The following is an 18,900-nucleotide window of genomic DNA, read 5'->3' as shown; positions in this document are numbered from 1 at the left end:
TCAAGATAACAGCGATTGAATGTTCAGTTTTTGCTGCTTTCTCCCCATCCATTGTATCGAAAGCATAACAGAAAATTCAATTCATCAGCAATGCGATTAAGCTTTATCTGCCGCAAGCGTGCAGCATTTATCGCGTAAACATATCAACCGTGTCACCGGTCCTGCCATATGAGCTGCACTGCTACCAACCATCAACACGGTGCCAAACATCATTCGGCAGACATCAAAACAAACGTCACACACGGTGCGAAGGATTAGCCACTGCAAGGTGTGCTGATTGTGGGGGGGTTTTCGTTCATGTGATTATCACCACCTCCATAATACCGTATCAAAGAGAAGGAAATAAACACACCCCAAAAAAACGCACATAAATGGTGTTCGAAAAAAAAGCTCTTTATACAGCGATACATTATGCACGTACCATTATTGTACTGGCCACCGGTCAAACAAACTGGCCCGTGGTGGAGGATGGCCAACGATTAACGGTAACGATGCATGTTTGTTTATGTTCAACGTGCCTGAAGGGGGCAGAAACCGTGATGGGACGGATGTCGCTGTAGATAAAGGTAGGGATTGAAAGCGAGCTTTCCCGCGGATGCATCACACGGCCTTGGGAATGTTGCATTTCAATATTTTCATCACCCGATTAAGCTTCGCCACCGGCCATTGTTTACGTGCAGGCGAGATAATGTCCGGATTGTGCGAATTAATGTTTCATCCTGCTTTCAACCGTTTGGCTTATTTGTCTATTGTGTTGGTGGATGCATTCGCTTCAAGGTTATGATCGTACATGATCTCAATATGATTATTATAATTTTGTTAGTGTTTTATAGAATTGCTTGTTGTATACAAATATTTCATATTTTATTTCCATTTCTTGCATTTCAGTACCACCGGCAATTATTGAATCGATGACAAGCAACGACATGGTGGTGCGCGAAGGTACCAACGTAACGCTGAACTGCAAAGCGAAAGGATTTCCCGAACCATACGTAATGTGGCGACGAGAGGACGGTGACGAGATGGCCATAGGAGGCGAAAATGGTATAAAATATTAATCTAAACTTTCGATAGACTTCAAGCGCACTATGAATAAATGTTTTTGTTCGATATTCCAGTAAATGTCGTTGATGGTGAAATTCTACACATTACCAAAGTCAGCAGACTTCACATGGCCGCTTACCTGTGTGTTGCATCGAATGGAGTACCACCCTCGATCAGTAAACGAGTGCAACTAAGGGTACAATGTGAGTAGCCAAAAGACTCTGAAGCTTATATTGTTTACGCTGAAAACCTTATTTAAACTATGGTTCATATCGATCAGCTTATACATTGTGATGTGATACAGCCTTTGATGTTTTTCTTTCTATATGTTTATATGCAGTTCCACCAATGCTTTCCATCCCGAACCAGCTGGAGGGTGCGTACGTTGGACAGGATGTTGTGCTCGAGTGCCACACGGAGGCGTACCCAGCATCAATCAATTACTGGACGACAGAGCGTGGTGATATGATAATTTCCGGTAAGCGACAATGACAACATCCCTTTTCCTGTTAACCTTTTCGTTGAACTTGGCATTAATTTACTCGCAAGTCACACGTGTAGGCGTTATGTCAACAGGGATACATTTCAAAATCAAACACACCTGGTTCGTAATACTTAATGAGAATCGTTTTTTCTTGATAGTTCAAAAGGAAATTCTCGCAATCCTGGGTTCTATTGAATACTATAGTTTTTCGTTTTTTGTTAAGAAATTTTTACAAATTTTTGCGAATTTCTTCGGATTTATATTTACCGAAAATTTTCGTAACCTATCATGAATAAATAGCAAATGCTGTCCCACACATTGGACGTGTTCTTGACGATGCTAACTTTCATCGTTTAACACTAATCAATGGGCAATCAATAAAACTTAACTTAATTCGGTAAATTAGTTACACGGTGGCGTAGATAAACGGGAAGGAGAAAATCAAACAGGGAAAAACACAACCACCGATTTCGACCGTTGGTTGGAAAAGTGGACAAGATCAAACACATGGACAGTTTGCCTTTGCTCGGCAGGATAAACACAAACACAGCAACATCCCAAAATGATCCTCGAGGCAACGACAAGCTCCTACCGGTGGGTGAAAATGTTTCCTAGTGAATAAATAAAACCAGTTCCCATGAAGCGTAGACAGGCGGAAGAGGACATGCAACGAGTGTCAGATACACGGCCAAACACATCCACACAACCTCCGTTGGTTTTCTGTACGCTAGAGAGGGATACAATCTTAACACAAAATGTGTGTCCTTTACGGTACGCAGCAGTAGAAAGAAGGGAATAAGAAACCTAAACGTCGTGCAGTGATGGGATCGATTCGGTTGGCTTAAAAAGGAAGTCAAATCCAATCAGGAAGGACACCGAAATAAATTATCTGCCCATGCGTTTGAAGTCCGAATCCGTTTGCTGGTAGTGGTGTCACCTTTTCTGCCACGAAGGAAACTCTTTCCACCTTCGAATGATCGGAGCACCACATCACACCTCACATTAATTGAATTGAGACTAAGTGATAGGGATACTTGTCGACTTTTTGGGGGGCTTTTTCGTGCTAATTCCATTCCACTGCCGGATGATACGTGCGGCAACGTGCGACTGACGTCGTTACGTTACCGGCGGCTCTTCGTCGGTAGCTTCACCGGTCCAGCACTAAATGGTGTCGCTTTGCCCTGTCAAGTGGCATTAACAGCCAATTTTGTGGAAATTGAAGAGGTTCGATGGTGCTGTCCGGTTCGACATGTTCATCGATGGGCAGAAAATTTGTGCAATCGTATGTTGGTTTTTGTGACCGGATGAAATTGTTCTATTGCTGTTATTGACTTTTCGTGTTTATGGTGTTTGAGTGTCGCTCGTGCAAGATTAAGCTAGATTATTGCTATAATAAAGTCAGTAAACTATTTGTGTTTCGACTAAGACTTTAAATTTATATAAATTGTTGTATAGATCTGAACAGAATATTTTTTTTCGATTTAATTTGTGTCATTTGTTTTTTGTTTTTGTTTCTTAAGAACGGCCAGGTCGTATCAACTAGTTTTTATCTTTAAAAGCAATATTAAATAATTCGGAAATGCTGTGTTTCAAGCAACAAATATTCCATTATAGCAACATTCTGCCAAAATCGATGATATATTTTAGAAAACCCTTCATTTTGATTTTTTTTATCTTTTTCAATATGTGACTTACTAAGTAGTAAAAAATGCAGAAGTTATTCCAATAAAAATCTCATGTAATATTTTGTATTTATATCCATTCACTCATTAGCGTCTGAACTTTTTTCATTTGAAAATATTCTTAATCAATAGTTAAATAAATGAACCACAGCTTTTTTTGACAATCCTCGTGAAATATTAGGCAATGTTTGTTGAAAATAGCTTCGAAATCTTCTTCCGCTGCTTTTAAAGCTTTTGTTAAATTTTTAAATTTTAAAGGTTAGTCCACACAATTAGTTGACATTTTCAGTTCAGTCACCAGTTAAATACAAATATTTTAAAATGGAACAAATGAGGTAAAATATAATAAATGTAAGAATAGCATTGGGTTTGACAGCCCTGTAAGCCTATCCGTGACAGAACAAAGCAGTATAAAAGGAGCTGCGATTAGAATATAAGTCAGTCGTGTTGTGAATTGCGGAACGAAATACATATCCTAAAATAAATACTTGAATTTCTCCCCCTTTTATATAAATGATGAGCTGGGAAAATAAAACTCTTACTAGCCCTTCGTGACGCAGGCAACAAGTCAAAAAGCCGTTACAATACTTAGACAAAATTTAGCACCAGAACTCGTTTTAAAATAGTTACGTCAGCATGAAATCAATATTGTTAAAATTTCATTGTTTCTTGCATAGAAATGTTTCACCCTTATGCAACAAAATCAAATACAAATACATTATGCAACGGCAAATGTGAAACTAAATGTTATCAGGCTTCAGCTATGTTTTATAATGCTACTTTCAACAATCACGCTCGTTCACATACACACCGAGAAAATCATCAACCCCTATCAGCACATCCTGGCTGTGTGGCATTTTCAACAGGAAATGAACCTATTTAGAGGACCATTGAGGCGAATAAAGATACCGCAGATATGTTAGCCTTTGCCACCCAACCATCCACCCATCCACTGCACTGCTCTTCACACAATCAGGCGCTCGATAAAGAGATAAATCTCGATGATAACGGAGCCAAGCTTCACACATTACCCGGTTAACTGTCGGTATCTTTCATCTCACCCCCTGGCAGGATCACGCCGGAACGGAAGGATATTCCAGTAGCAGAGTCAGTTTCAATCTGCTGTCATTTGCCCACACGATAGCGTTGATGTTGGATGCTGTTGCTGTGAAAATGAAGAGTTAGTTCGAGGAAGTAATGCTCCGTTCCCGCTATTTCCCAAACATCTCTTTCCACCGTTCCTGAACCTTTTGTCCCTCTGTACGGAGGTTGTCCTGTTAGTGGATCAGATAACCGCCAATAGATGGTATCCTTTTGTACGCACGCCACTGCAACGCTGCCTTGGCTTGTTGATGGCAAAATGTTTTCTAATATACACATGTGTATCGGGTCGGTTGGAAAATGCAGCAACCGGAAACCGGGATCCTAGCGCTGGAAAAACATCATGTTGCAGCTCTCCCACGTGCACGTTCCGGAAGAAATGCCGCTGCACCAAACGGGGTGGACCATTTTCCGTCGCTCAAATGCTCGCGTAGGATAAATACCTATTGACGCACACATAAACACGTGCTCGCGAAAAGCGTCTCGTCCATACTAAACTGGATTCTAATCTCTTGCAATGGCAGCGGCTGTCGGTTGCACTGGGAAGAACAAGGGTGTGAGATCCTATGCACCGCAGTGCACTGGCATGAAAAGGGCCAAACACAGGCGAGCCAGTGCTGGTAAAGCAATCGCCCGGTTGGTTCTTTTTTTTTTGCTGCACTACCATAAGTAAGAACCGGTGACCGTGCTTGTTCGTGACTAAAGTCACCTTTTCTCGTCCAACGTGGACAAGCACAAACTTCGGCGAGGGTGAGTGTAGCGCACAAAGCTGTTTGTTGCTTTACTCTACAGAGAGCTGTAACAGGACGTGGTACAATGGAAAAACGGAAAAACACAACGATTTCCCGAACGACAACGGTAACGTCGACGAATAGACGTTCGAAAGCCAACCTACGATGTGCGAAATAAGTGATCGTTTTGCAGGATGGTTGACCGATTTTCTGCTTGATGCATCAAAACGGAACCGAGAAAAACGGATGGCGAACAAGAAAAAAACGTCCTCAGTATAAACACATCACGGAAGCAATATTTCAGTAAGCGGGATAAAGGTGATTCTTTGGCTATTGTAAACTAGTAACTAACGGACTGTCAGGAATGGTGACAAGCGATTTTACGTACGAACACCAGTGCTAATCACATTGGAATTTTCTCTGGAATCGACAACGATCAGATTAGTTGAATTTGGACGTGGTCCAAAGCGCATCTTCTACAATAGAATTTCAGCAATTCTACTAAGGCAAATGAAACTGAATTCTGGAAAATAAAACTTTAAGGTGACTCTTTACTTATGAAAGTAAACACCAATACAGGTTACTACTACAGCGTACATAAATCTCGAATTCCTTTTTCATTTTAATGATTTAAAAAAATCTCCTAATCTAAAGTATTTACTTCCTGGGGTTCTATGATACATTGCTTAGAATTCTTAAATATCAAGAATCAAATAATCGAGCAAACTTCAGCAATGAATCGATATAAGATTTTTAATGAGAGACAACAATTTAACTTGTTTCACGGTTTATTGAATATACATCAGCTGGGGACAAAAAAAACAAAGCCTTCTTAATGATAAATTTTTTTTAGTTCGTTGAGCAATTCCAGCAATTTTGTCATGCAAAAGTGGCTGTTCGATACTCCTGCCATAGTTGGAATTGTTAAAATCATCGTTAACTGTCTATTTATTGATTGGAAAACGAGAAAAGTTTTCAAGCATTTGTTATACAGTAGTAAATACTAATTGCAAATATTCCACAAATTCACCTTTTTATTTTACCTTTGAAACGTTGGATCCAGAGTTATTTGAAAAGTCATATTCACGCTTGTTGAATTTGCTTGTGGAAAAAACTGTTGCTGTCATCGGGGCATGGATTTTTCCATGTTATAGTGATTATTCACAAAGTGATTTTTTATTACCGTTTGATACAGTAATTCAATTCAATTTAATCGCCTTTCCACTCCCATTATTCCACGAAATAATAAAGAATTTATTATTCTAAGAATGGAGGTTTAAACTGGAAAATGCAGTAATGAGATAAATAAACATTGCATGTGAGAGTGTAAAATAAAGTTAGCCAGCTATAACCAGTTAGCTTACTAGAACGTTTTTTAGATTGTTTTCAAATGTGAGTAATATATTTAAGCGAACGGTTGAAGCATTAGGTTCATTTGTTTCTGCCGAATATTGACCCAAACACTCTTTCGCTTCGGCCACAATTCACTTCCCGTGCCAGATAATCGAACGCTTGTTCGCAACTGGCTCATTATGGTTGTGGTTATGTTATGATAATGCGACCGTAGCCTAGGTGAACAGGATCGATGGCATGCATATTAAATTACCCGCAACTGTCACCCTTTTAGCCACGCTAGATGTGCTTTTGCAGTGTTTCTGCTTCAAACGCAAAACCCCGCCGATCTGAATCTAGCACTCGATCGGATGTGTAACTATCTGGCCTATCGATAGACTGAACTCTTACAAAAACGATACACCGGTGTGGCCCGAATAAGCTCCCAACTGTCTGCAGTAATCGGTCAATGGCCGTGGTGGTAGTAGCAGCATTTCCGATCCTGCGGTTTTGCTGTTCACATTTGCTAGTATCGGGCAGACTATTCGCCGACCTGTCGGTTCCTGCGGAAGGGTTACACCACCGGTTTGAAGGTTCGCTTTTTGGTGCGTAATGCTGCGATAAATTAATCCGCACAACAATCCACCCCTTCCTTCCTGTACCTTTACCCTGCCGCTATGCCCGTCTGTTGCTGCCATACCTCGGGGTAAAACTCATCGAAACAGAATTATCTATGTTAACGTTTCATTCGCTATAATTAAATCAATTTAATGCTGGGACGGTGGGAGGTTCACATTGGCCACGGTGAAACGAACATTCCGGTGGTCGAGTAAAACCGGAACACGTCCAGCTGGATGCTGGAAACACCGACAAGGACGATCTCAATTACGTCCGCTAACATGTCGTTCCTTCGGTTGTGCATGTGTTGGCCATTCGGTTACGACTGGCCGATTGGTCTAAGCGCTGGGCTGAACACCGAAAATCGACGATGTGCGACGAATCGATTCGATTGCAGCGGAGAACAGCGATACGTTGTCTCTATGGCTCGGTTCGTTTCAGCTCGTTAGCGTCGTTTGGAAGTGAAGGAATGGAGCAGACCGGTTCCGTATTTCCAATATCAACTCATTCGAATCTAAATTGCCCACCATAACTCAGGGCCGAGAACACATGTTTGTAGATCTACATTTTATCTACTCGTGTCGTTCCTACCTTTCCAACAGATCCGTTTTTATAAGGGAATGTTCCAACTGGGCTGTATTCAGATGAAAAGAGAGATAGATGCGATGGATAAAAATACATATCTTGGGGAAGGAGAATGGAAAACCAAATGCTGCTATCAATGGCTCTGAAGGTGGAGCTGCAAGAAAAAGCAAGAATATATCTACTCTCGATAGCCTTGGCATTGATAGCCTTTGAATCGAATTCTGGAGAAAAGGCTGAGACGATACGGTGCGGCAAACGTCGATATGAATCGATTCGTTTGATGGTACCTGCAGCATATCTACCGTTCACCCTTTCAGATAGCCTAATCGTGCGACAAACATAGTAAAGCCTTACCTGGTGACGCACACAAAAAGATTGCATCAATATTAAGCTTATTCCTGGAATGTTCATACACGGCATGAATGTCTATTTTCTGAAACGATTTAACATACAAAAATGAAACTGGTTGTTGCTTGGCTTAAAGCTTTGTAACAGTGAATATGCTTTAAGATGTGAATATATTTATTCAATTTTTTCCTTATCTAAGAGACAACACTTCTCTTGTTTATGCTTTCATTTGAATTTTACCTGCAATATAAAATGCACATTCCATCTTTTTTGAATTATATAAATGTAATTTAATACCCAATAAAAGTTTTGAAGTACATCACAAACCTATTCTCGATAGTTGTCACGGAAGTACAATTTTTAAAACATAAAACGGAAAGTCAAGTATCATACGATTCCAAACCACATTGGAACGGTTTGCATTTGTACAAAATAAAAGCAATTCCGCACGTTCTCATGTTGCATCGCACATATGATCTAAAAACAAAACAAAATAGGAATGATCAACAGCACTCTGAGCTGCAACCGCACATACTGTGACTGACATGTTGAGGGTTTTATTATGGCACTTGCTAATAAAACAATTAAATTAGCACACCGGTCAAAAGTCATCATGGTGGGCACTTGGTACCACAGACCGAAAAGCTAGGAACAATTTTCATCAAACGTGTATCTGTCACGGACAGATCCACGCTTCATTGGCTTCGTTAGGTTGCGTTAAGTTTTTGTACTAATGTATGTACTTTTGGTAGATTATGGTAGATAAAAATATCTGAAATTTGAAAATATCATTTGGTAAGTTTTTGTTTTTTCAACAAGAAATTGAATAATGAGTAACACAATGTTTTAAAATTTATTTTTGTTTTGTGGTATATATAAAAATGTTTAAATGAACACAAACAATTATGCTTTTTCGGATAAAGATTGTAGAGTTTTTTTTACTAACACAAACAAAAACAAAAGATTAGATAGTTCAACAATGACGAACAATGAGAAGTCAACTTGAATCTGGTACGCATTAAGAATTGTTCATTTTAGAATTTTCTTCAATTTTACAAAAATAACTGCAACATTAAAACCTTTCACCAGAACCGCACCACCACAAAACTCTATCAATATACTGTAAACCATTTTGTGTATTGACCCAATTCCTTGGGAATTGGTCCAACACCTCGTTAAACGAACTCGTTCCAAAAATTAGACCAGTAATATGAACACATTAGCATGACATGGTTATGCTGGTAGGATAAGCATGATTGGTAGGGGTATGCAGTAGATTTGAAATGGTCATTAGAGAAAATGAAAATTCGAATATCTGAATGTTAAAATAATTGACAACAACAAGCAATGTTTTAAGCGCATTTCGTGGTTAATGGAGGCGCCTTGTACGCTGTTAAAAATTCATTTGACATAGTGCGTAGTTATCACATCGTGATCGATTTTATGCTTGCACAGTAAGTTTGTAAAATACTTAAAATATGGAGAATATATTTCTTACGTAAAAGAAAATTGTTTGTTCTTAGCGAACTTGAAACTACATGGAGGCGCCTGGTACTTTTGAATTCTTGTATGAACGGTGATGAAGGAGGCGCCTGGTACTTCATTAAAATTTTGAAAAAATAATGTGAAATCACCAAAACACACTTAAAGCAAGGGTTCTGTACGAAAAAAAGCATGAATACTTTTACAATAAAGACTAGAAACAAGAGAAATGTTGTTAGCTCTGCAGGAGATTAGCTTTAGTAAAATGTGATGCGCAAATGTTCTGAATGTTGAAATCATATGTTTATTATTACCTTTCCGAGTACATGCCGTTGCCAAAAATAACCTTAAGGTGTTTTTTTTCTAATCATACAATACTATTCTATTCTATTTTGCAGATACCTCCCGTACGGGTGATAAGTTCGAAACGATGTCCCGTAACACCGGCTACACGAAGTATATGAGTCTGAAGATTCGCAACGTTGGACTGGCGGATTTTGGCTCGTACCGATGCGTGGCGAAAAACTCATTAGGCGAAACCGACGGACTAATCAAATTGGACGGTAACTGAGCTTCCGGAGATCCGATATGATCCCATTCCTAACTACCTCATCCTTCCTGTTCACTTTTTCCACTTCCATTCAACTTTTTCTATCGTATCCCTGGTTACCTTTAGGGCGAAACAGACCATGCTGAGCATGTTTGTGAGTTCCATACGGAAGCGCATGATGTGCAATGGTTGTCGGGTTTTGCAGCTTAGATGCAGTGCGTGCTTCGGTACCGATCAATGCATGCTGTGGCGCTTCGTTCCAAACGCTGGCAGGAGGAAAAACGGCTAGACGGAACGCGAAGCAAAAAAAATTGAAAGGTTTAGGATGGTTCCCGTTACCTATTATGTACTTTCATGCACTGTATAAAACAAAAATTTGAACCAAGTTCAATTCTTTGCATTGAGGAAGCCGTTCGGGGTCAAGAGCGGATAAGATACCCGATATTGAACGCTGTATGCTTCATGAGCTCGAGAACGGAATCCTTTTTTCCTGCGGGACATGGAACGTCCAAACATCGCTAAAGCGAACCCTAAGCTTATGTACGATCGTGATATGAAACGGTGCTGATGATGTGTCGGGAACGAATGAGAAGCGAAATGTTAAAGTTGCACAACCTAAACGATGGATAGCGTTCTGCATTTTACCGAACCAACAAAGTGCGACGTTTTTCCTGCGTTCTTCACACGACAAAGGATTCGATAACGCTGCGCACATGGACATCATCAAGGTTGCTACGTGGAGAGCAAATGGGAAGGGATAAACTTTTGATTCCGTCCAAAAGAGAACAAGCGAGCAAGCGCAGGAAAAAGGATAAACGCTGCGTATCATTGTTTCATTGCATAATTAGCGGATGTTGTGCATCGTAAAGGTTTCCATCGATCGGCGTATAGGCCGATACACAGTAACCTCAGGGCTGTGATGTGATTTGCAACCAGAACCACCGCTAGCGAAGTGCTGGCGGTCTGAACCTGGTGGTTCCGAGCCGTATGTAATTGAGTTTTCTGAGCTAATGGAATTCCATCCTGCACATCCCAATACTGTACCGTGGCTAAGCAGAATTGGTGAGAAGAGCTGTATCTGTGTGTGTATGTGTGGAAGTGATTTTCCACTTTTTTCCGCCAGCGGATTTACGTTTACGAGTGTCTGATCTGGCCACGATGGTGTGGATGGATTATAAATCCAATCCGATGCGTATCTATCGGTTGCCCCCCGGTGCTGTTGTTGGGATGTATTGCGTGAGCATCGTTGATAGAAATGGAATACTTTATGCAGAATTTACCTACGAAAGAAAGGCACAACTGCATCATTCAGCTTCGAACCATACCAACAATGTGCTGTGGTTTAATGATTTCATTTTACCTTTCCCGATGCATTTCGAATTATTATCCGTTCAGCGAACTGAAGTGCGCTTCGATACGATGAGGCTTTCGTTTGTATTGTTGACTGTACAAATGAATAAAAACAAAATCAATTTGGATTATTAAAAATATTGCAACCAGTGCAGATATGTCTTCACCAAACTGTTCATCTTGTAATGGATGATCGGATTAATTTATATACATTTAAGATAAATATTTACAAAACGAAAACTACATTACAGACACTCTAGACGATTGAATACTTTTTCAAATTTTGATTTCTGAAGTGAGAAAAAAGTGGTTTGTTCGCTTACCAAAAAGAATATTTTCGAATCTGCGTGTTACAGCCAGCTTCGCGATATGGTTGCAAATAATAAGAGAATGTTATTTAAACTACAAGAATTTTTTGAATAGGAAATAAAAACATGTTAAAATCAATCCATTTGAAGAACGTTTTGTTTTTTAAATTATGAAATGCTAATCGGATATGAACCGAGAAATAAGCTTGATATTTCTAAACATTGCATATAAATAACTTTCTGTTTATAATGGAATGATAAAATGTTTACAACACTTCACATCCAACTCAGAGCCAGCGGTGTCGCAAACAACTTTTCATTTGACACCTTACACCCCATACCCAATGTTTGGATGGGAGTGAAAAACCAATTTACCGATATGCCGCTGTGCCACTACCACCATCTCACCGAACCTCATGGTTCATCAAACAAACACCAGTAGGTGAAGCCAATTGCTTGTGAAAATTAGAAACATCTATCAACACTCACCGCTGGCCAACCGACGATGATCAATCGACCGTGCCGGAAAGGAAAACATCATCATCCTCGAAACCACACAACCACAGCGTCGAAAAGGTGTTCCTCCCAACCGACCGATTCAATGGCCGGCGACAATGACGATAGAAGGACAGACGACATTTTCACCCGGGAAACAATGGAAAACCGATCGTCACATATAAAGAGTGTGAAAAGTAAAAGAAGGGAAGAAAAAATGGTTACGCAATAGATCGACTGATCACGCTTACAACAACAGGATACATTTTCCCGAACTTTTCATTCGTCACTCGTAAAAAAAATCAAATGCCTTGTTCCTTTTTTCCTATCCCTTTCATTCCATTGTTCATCGTTTTTTCACCAACTAGACCACCAAACTAATGATGCCTTTCATTTGCTTTCGGTTTTTTAATTTATATGCAGAAATACCGGCCCCGACGACAATATTGACAACCGAATCACTTTATAACAATCGATCAAAAGGTAATTTAAATGTAAATTTTAAAATGTATTTTCATTTCATCCGGCCGCCGTCGCCGAGAATGGCCGGTAAGTCCTGTGCGGTGTGGCATACCCTGCGCTACCCGGTCGCTGTTTCCAGCCACCGATAAGAACGGCCGTAGTTGAACGTATTCATGAGAGCACTTCTTCCGTCAGCACTGCGTTAGTCGCCCTTCGGTTTTGTATTATTTGTGTATGTATTTTTCTCTCGTCCTTTCGAACCGTACACCGTGTGCTGGCTCGACCACAAGTGGAATCCACGATGAGGCAGAAGAATAAAGAATGAAGAGGATCCTTTTCCTCATCATTACCTCCGTTCGTGTTCGCTACTTTTGCACTCCTGGTCTGCTCATGCTCGGAACCACAGCTCGTCGTAGCGGTGATGAACCTTCTCCGAGTTTCTGTGTCAATGCACTTCACCACATCAATTTCCAATGCAGAATCGCACGGTTTTTTGAGCTGATCGGTGTTTTTTATTTGTTGTTTTAACTATTCAAGATTTGCTCTTAATAATATTTCAGATATTCATTAATCAATTTTTCGGCTCACTAGTTTGAATTTATGAATCGTTTTCAAGTACCAAACTATCGATTTTGGAAATTGATATATATTTCGATCAGGTTTAGCAACCTGTGGTAGCAATGTTGGTATCTATTTAATTAATTAATTAGCTATAAACTAGGCAAAACATTTTTTAAACTAAGCAACTAAAGAAATAAGTTTTTCAAAGTTAAGATTTCGGAATACTATAAAATCTTAATGGAGGTATTAGATTTAGGATAAAAAAAAATATGTTTTTTCTTTGCATTAAAAAGCAATCCTGACAACATTTGCAGTATATTTATGCTCGGATTGCAAAATTCTTTCATTTGTATTTCCAAAATACTTTCATCAAATGCAAAACCATCGAATAAATTTAAAGTCCCTTTGCTCGATGCAAAACAGAAGTCAACAGCTTTCAGAAATAGGAACATTAAACATTAGGAACATTGGAATATTAACATCAAAATTAAAATTTAACAAATTTGCTTTTTTAACAATTAAATATGTTTCGTTGTTCAAAATTTCGATGTATACTACTTATCGTACGAAACTTGAAGCAAAATTAAGACTATCGATAACTTCATTTGTTGTGAAATGATTTTGATTTTTTTTTTACACGTGAAACATTGTAAAGATTTTTGGCACTGATAGTAAATATGTTTCATTTGCAAAATCCATATATAAAATTGTAACTACATAAAATAAATTTTTGGCTTTGTTGTTTTACTCCATTTTCAGGACGCAAAGCAAACAAGAAACATGATCCAATGATGGTTGGCGATTATGGCGTAGAAGAATGGAAGGAGAATGGTGAGTGTGACCAGTTTGGATGCTTTTTTCACCTTTCATAGCCGTACGATTAACGTGTGGTTGGAAATAATTAGAACCATCATCAAGATACATTCTTTTGTTAACATATTTTTATCATTTGCTACAATGTGTTGTGCGTGTATTTTTATCTGTGTTTTTTTTTATTTGTTCCTCCATACATTCCAATTCAATATTTTCATCTAATCAAGGCACAGAACAGGCAACCAATGTACATATCACCAAGTTGCAATGTGTGGCGGTATAACATGCATACCATCGTTATCACTTAATCACGCTCCGTTATGTTTTCGAGCGTAACCGAAGCATATGCAGTGAACCATCGTATCGACCATGCTCGGTTGTGGTTGCTGGCCATTTTGTGTGCATATCATTTTGCTTCGAACAGTGTAACAACAGCGAATGTATGGTTCCATTTAAAAAAAACAGACATTAAAAAAACAAATAAACACGTCGAGATCTAAATTGTGCCGGGGGAAAAAAGCCGAACATGAACACAATATAGACATAAAAATCAATAATCGCTTGTCGGTTTTGCGTACATGTAGGCTGACTCGTTTTGCTGTGTGGTCATCGACAATCAATTTCTTTCCGATTTGAGGTTATTGGTTGCTCCTGTTGCTAACAGGTTTCCACCATCTATGCTTGCCATCTTCCTCTAAATACCACAAAATCGAGTGCTATTGCAATGGAAAGTTAACGTAGAGTAAAGCGAGTACTAAAACAAAACAATTTCCATCATTCGTCTAACTACACATATGGCCCCCAGCCATGACTGTAGCCCAGTACAGCGAATGAAATAAAAATAACGGTTGGGGAAAACGTAAATTGATCCAAAACCAAACGGTCACGTTTTTTGGCAAACAGTCAATTCTTGTTACTAAAAAAAAAGCGTTGCAAAACTAAAAACTCACTTACGAATGGTAATGGGGTAATGGATTGCTGTACGTGGTACTGACCATCTGGCAGGTTGCATTCATTTTTTCCACAAAACAAACCGCGCTAGAAATTTGGAATATCCCGTTGAAATTTACGAGTCAATTATCACTTCATTGTGAAAACACTAACCCGCTGCTGCACATGTGTTTCCATGCTGCAGGCAGACAATCATGTAGGGAATTTTTCACACAAGCCGTATAATAGCCGTGATGTTGCCGTCACCGTGCAACGCGATAGTTGTCATTGTTATGAGAGAGAGAGAGAGAGAGAGAGAAAAAGGATTACATAAAAAAATAACAAAATTGATGAGCAAAATGGAATAAAAACAATGTTTTTGTGTATGGAATGTTATTGAATTCGTTGAACACGCAACTCAAAACCAATGCGAATCATTGCGAAATAACGCCTTTTTTAAATATTAGATAACATGTTCCAAATATGCTTTATATGTCTTGTGTCAGTTTATAAAACGTATACAACACAGAAACGGGGGCGGTCCGGTGGTGCATGTGATAAACGGCGCCAGTCCACACGGCCGGACCGGGTTCAAATCCCATCCGGACCGTTCCCCCGTAGCAAGGACTGACTATCCGGCTACGTGGTAAAATAAGTCTAGTAAGCCAGAAATGGCCGGCGTGACCTGTAAGGTCGTTAAGCCAAGAAGACAACACAGAAACAGCTATATTGTTTCCAGATTTTGAACAAAAGCAGCTATACCATTTCATTTTCAAATCAACTTTATAACAATATTTATATTTCAAAAGCTCGATTCTTTATGATAGCATATAACTTCAATACAGCATTTTCGTGTTGTCTTTAATATTCAATTTATAAAAACAAAATATTTTATTAACATAATTTTATGTTTGCAATTATTGCGGCTTTTCACCGTTTTGCTAGCTTCTTAGCACTAACGTTCCATATATTACGTTATTATTACGAAAATATTATGGAAAACTAACTTTAATAAGTTACTTTGTTTTAATAGTTAATTTAATGTTTATTTATTTGTTATTCAAATCTTCGAAAAAATATCAACTACATAAAAAGGATACCAGCTATTCGTTAAATATGTCATTTTTGAGATTTTAGGAAGGAAGTGAAGTGACATTTATTCAAGTTATTTGAATTATGTTAAGCATACTATTAATGGCAAAATGGTGGATTAATTGACAGAATAAAAAAATGACATAAAAAGATATGAATATTTACATAAAATTTTAAAATTATATAACAAATAATGTTAGAAATTTCCGACCAAATTAGCTATACAGGTATTCTGAGATTAACTTGCATTTTTACTCTTAATGTATGTGGGAACGAATGATAATGTTAGTTAGGTGATATGCCATAATTTTGTAGCAAACTTATAATTTGAAGCTTATAAAAAGCGCAAAAATAATAAACCGATTATCATTCCTACATGTATTCCGCTTTTTCAGCGACTTTTTGAAGAAAAACATTCAACCAAATTTGGAAAAAAATATTTGTCTTAATTAGCCGACAGTATGATCCAAATTTTAACTTATGTTCTTAAATTTTGTGCTCTAATTTCACTCGACTGTCATTTTTTTATTGGAATTATTGAGGTTTTGAGCCTTTTATGGCTGCCTTCACCTCTTAACACTGGGCTGTCAAATACCAAAACCTGTATCACTACGTATCCGCGTACAAGAGGTACCATGTATCTTGGGGACTAATTATATTTCTACTTAATAAGTTGTTTTAAACATTTAGAAATGGTTCAAAGTTTTTGTAAACTATACGAATACGAAAAAACCCTTTCTTTTACATAACTAACCAAGAGTTGCGATATGCTTCCTGAACGCAGACAACCAGAATACTTCCTAATACTGCACCGTAACGGAATAGTGCGCTAAGGCACAGTAATATTTTAATTGATTTTCAAAACACTTAAGCAATCACCTCAATCATAAACACCTCGGATAGTGGATATAAATTAACCCGATAATCAGATTATCACCCTATCATAATTAATCTCCTTCCGTAGTGGTGCACACAGGCGTTAGTTAGCCAGCCGGCCGAAAACTATGACTATTCAATTATCCTCAAAAACATAAAACACCAATTAGCACAATGTAGCACCGTTGTCTGGAGCCGTAGTACATTCCCTGCCCGGGGCTAAGCTCCAGCTGGCATATAATTGCAAATCATGCACCGATTTTCACCCTTAAAATGACGATCCCCGAACGGCGCAAAACCCTCTCCCGAGGTGGCAGTGCGGTTCAATAAATCTTTGTAAACTCATCCCGGTTTGGTTGTGTTTCGCAGCTTGTTAACAAATGGCTGGTTCGCTAACCAATGTGGCTCCCTCAATGAGAATGAGCCCGCAAAGCACTACTCCAAAATTGAAGCCCTTACTAGGCCGGTAAAGTACACCAAGTGGTTCCGGCAAAAGCGGGTGGAAGAAAATGAAGCTCTAACTTCGACAGCCACGGGGTGCACATTATTTGTCCGACTGTCCCCGGAAGGTAATTAATTACAGCTTCAGGATTCGCTCGGGCCGGGATCGACCAATCCCATTTGACAGCTTTGACAGGGTTGGTTTTTGGGACTGCCTGACGGTCACTGGGGCCGATCGGCGAAGCGTGTCGTTGCTTAGACGGGGTTTTTTTTTCGTTGTGTCTTTGAACAGAACGTGATTCCACTTCACCCTTACAGATTGGTATCACCATACTCCAAACACACGAACACACCAGTTTCGCAAAGTACAATTAATTATGTTCGAGCGTGCCTCAATTATTCGCACATTTATCAATGCACCGCACCACGCAAGCTTTACGAGGCAGCAGCTGCGAATCGATTACGGGGCAATTCGAAACTTCATCTCCAATCGGTGTATAAATAATGCCCCACACACACACACACACACACACACACACACACACACACGTACAAATTTGTTTGATTCCCTTCATGTAATACCAATGTGGCCTATGATTATCTGTAGTTTCCTCTGGTGTGATACTGTACTACATTCAAGTAAAATCCGTAGAGCTATCGAAATTGTTGCAAGAGATGCAAATGTGCAACACGGTCAGAATTAATTGCATCCTCACCTTACGATACCTGTTCGAACACGATACGATTAACGATTCATCCTCGTCTAATCTTCTTCCAAACATCCAACTGTTAATGTGGCTGCCTGTTAACGCTTCTCCAACAATGTTTTCGCTCATTCCAGGACCTTCGATTCGGCATCCTCCTGGGGCGTTTCACAATGGTGCAGCGACAACTTTAACAACCGCAGGACCATGTATCCGGACGGTAACAACCTACTGCTGTGTTCTCGTTCTGCTGCAGCTACTGTCGGCGTTCGCTTCCCACCATCAGTATCATCGACAGCAGAGATGAAAGTGAAACTCAACTCCATCCACGGCACGTCATCAAACAACTCATCGTCGTACGTTTCCTGCGGTAGGCCTTGCAGATGGCGCAAAGAAGGTTGCGTTTTTTTATTGCGACATAACAGAATGCAAGTAAAATCGAAACAGCTCGAAAATCGAAAAATGTTCCGCGCCGATTGCAAATCGTAGGACGGGAACGCGGGAAGGTGAATGAAGGTTGCGTAGTGGACATTCCAAGCAAAAAAACAAACACAACCCCTTACAAAGGGTACGTGGTATCGTGTAGGTAATGGTAGATGTAAGTATAAGTACGTTTAACAGTATCCGTCACCGGTAGTTTTGTGAATGTTGGGTAGGATCCACCTCCTGCCCGTCACATTTACGAACGGCGTGTGAATGGACGTAGTGTTGATTATAATTAAAATAGTTAAATTTAAGTTTAAGTTATTGGCTGCTACAATGGATGCATACTGCACAGCCGACACGCGTGCTGTTAGCTGCGAGCAATTGAGAAAGAAATTGCGACAAAGTATTCAAACATTGTGTGGCAGCGCCACTGTGTTTAAAAATGGCGTAGCGACTGGAATTTATTGTACATACATTATGCAAGC

The 18,900-nt window shown here is 39.3% G+C and overlaps 1 protein-coding gene across 3 annotated transcripts in view; it reads left to right on the top strand.

Moving 5' to 3' along the window:
- The window catches only part of LOC125766345 (lachesin), a 94,311-nt gene extending 75,767 nt beyond the window's left edge, over positions 1–18,544 (top strand). For all 3 annotated transcript variants that reach the window (XM_049432209.1, XM_049432206.1, XM_049432208.1), the window contains 7 exons: positions 889–1,044; positions 1,119–1,247; positions 1,385–1,522; positions 9,806–9,970; positions 12,534–12,593; positions 13,893–13,964; positions 18,127–18,544. In XM_049432209.1, the coding sequence (XP_049288166.1) occupies positions 889–1,044; positions 1,119–1,247; positions 1,385–1,522; positions 9,806–9,970; positions 12,534–12,593; positions 13,893–13,964; positions 18,127–18,296 (890 nt within the window). In that variant the 3' untranslated portion in view covers positions 18,297–18,544. The remainder of the gene's footprint in view (positions 1–888; positions 1,045–1,118; positions 1,248–1,384; positions 1,523–9,805; positions 9,971–12,533; positions 12,594–13,892; positions 13,965–18,126) is intronic.
- The last annotated feature ends 356 nt before the right edge of the window (positions 18,545–18,900 follow it).

This window comes from Anopheles funestus, chromosome 2RL (assembly GCF_943734845.2).
Source record: "Anopheles funestus chromosome 2RL, idAnoFuneDA-416_04, whole genome shotgun sequence".
Classification (NCBI taxonomy): Eukaryota; Metazoa; Arthropoda; class Insecta; order Diptera; family Culicidae; genus Anopheles; species Anopheles funestus.
The sequence above is the reverse complement of the archived record's forward strand: the minus strand, read 5'-3'. Positions and strand labels throughout refer to the sequence as shown.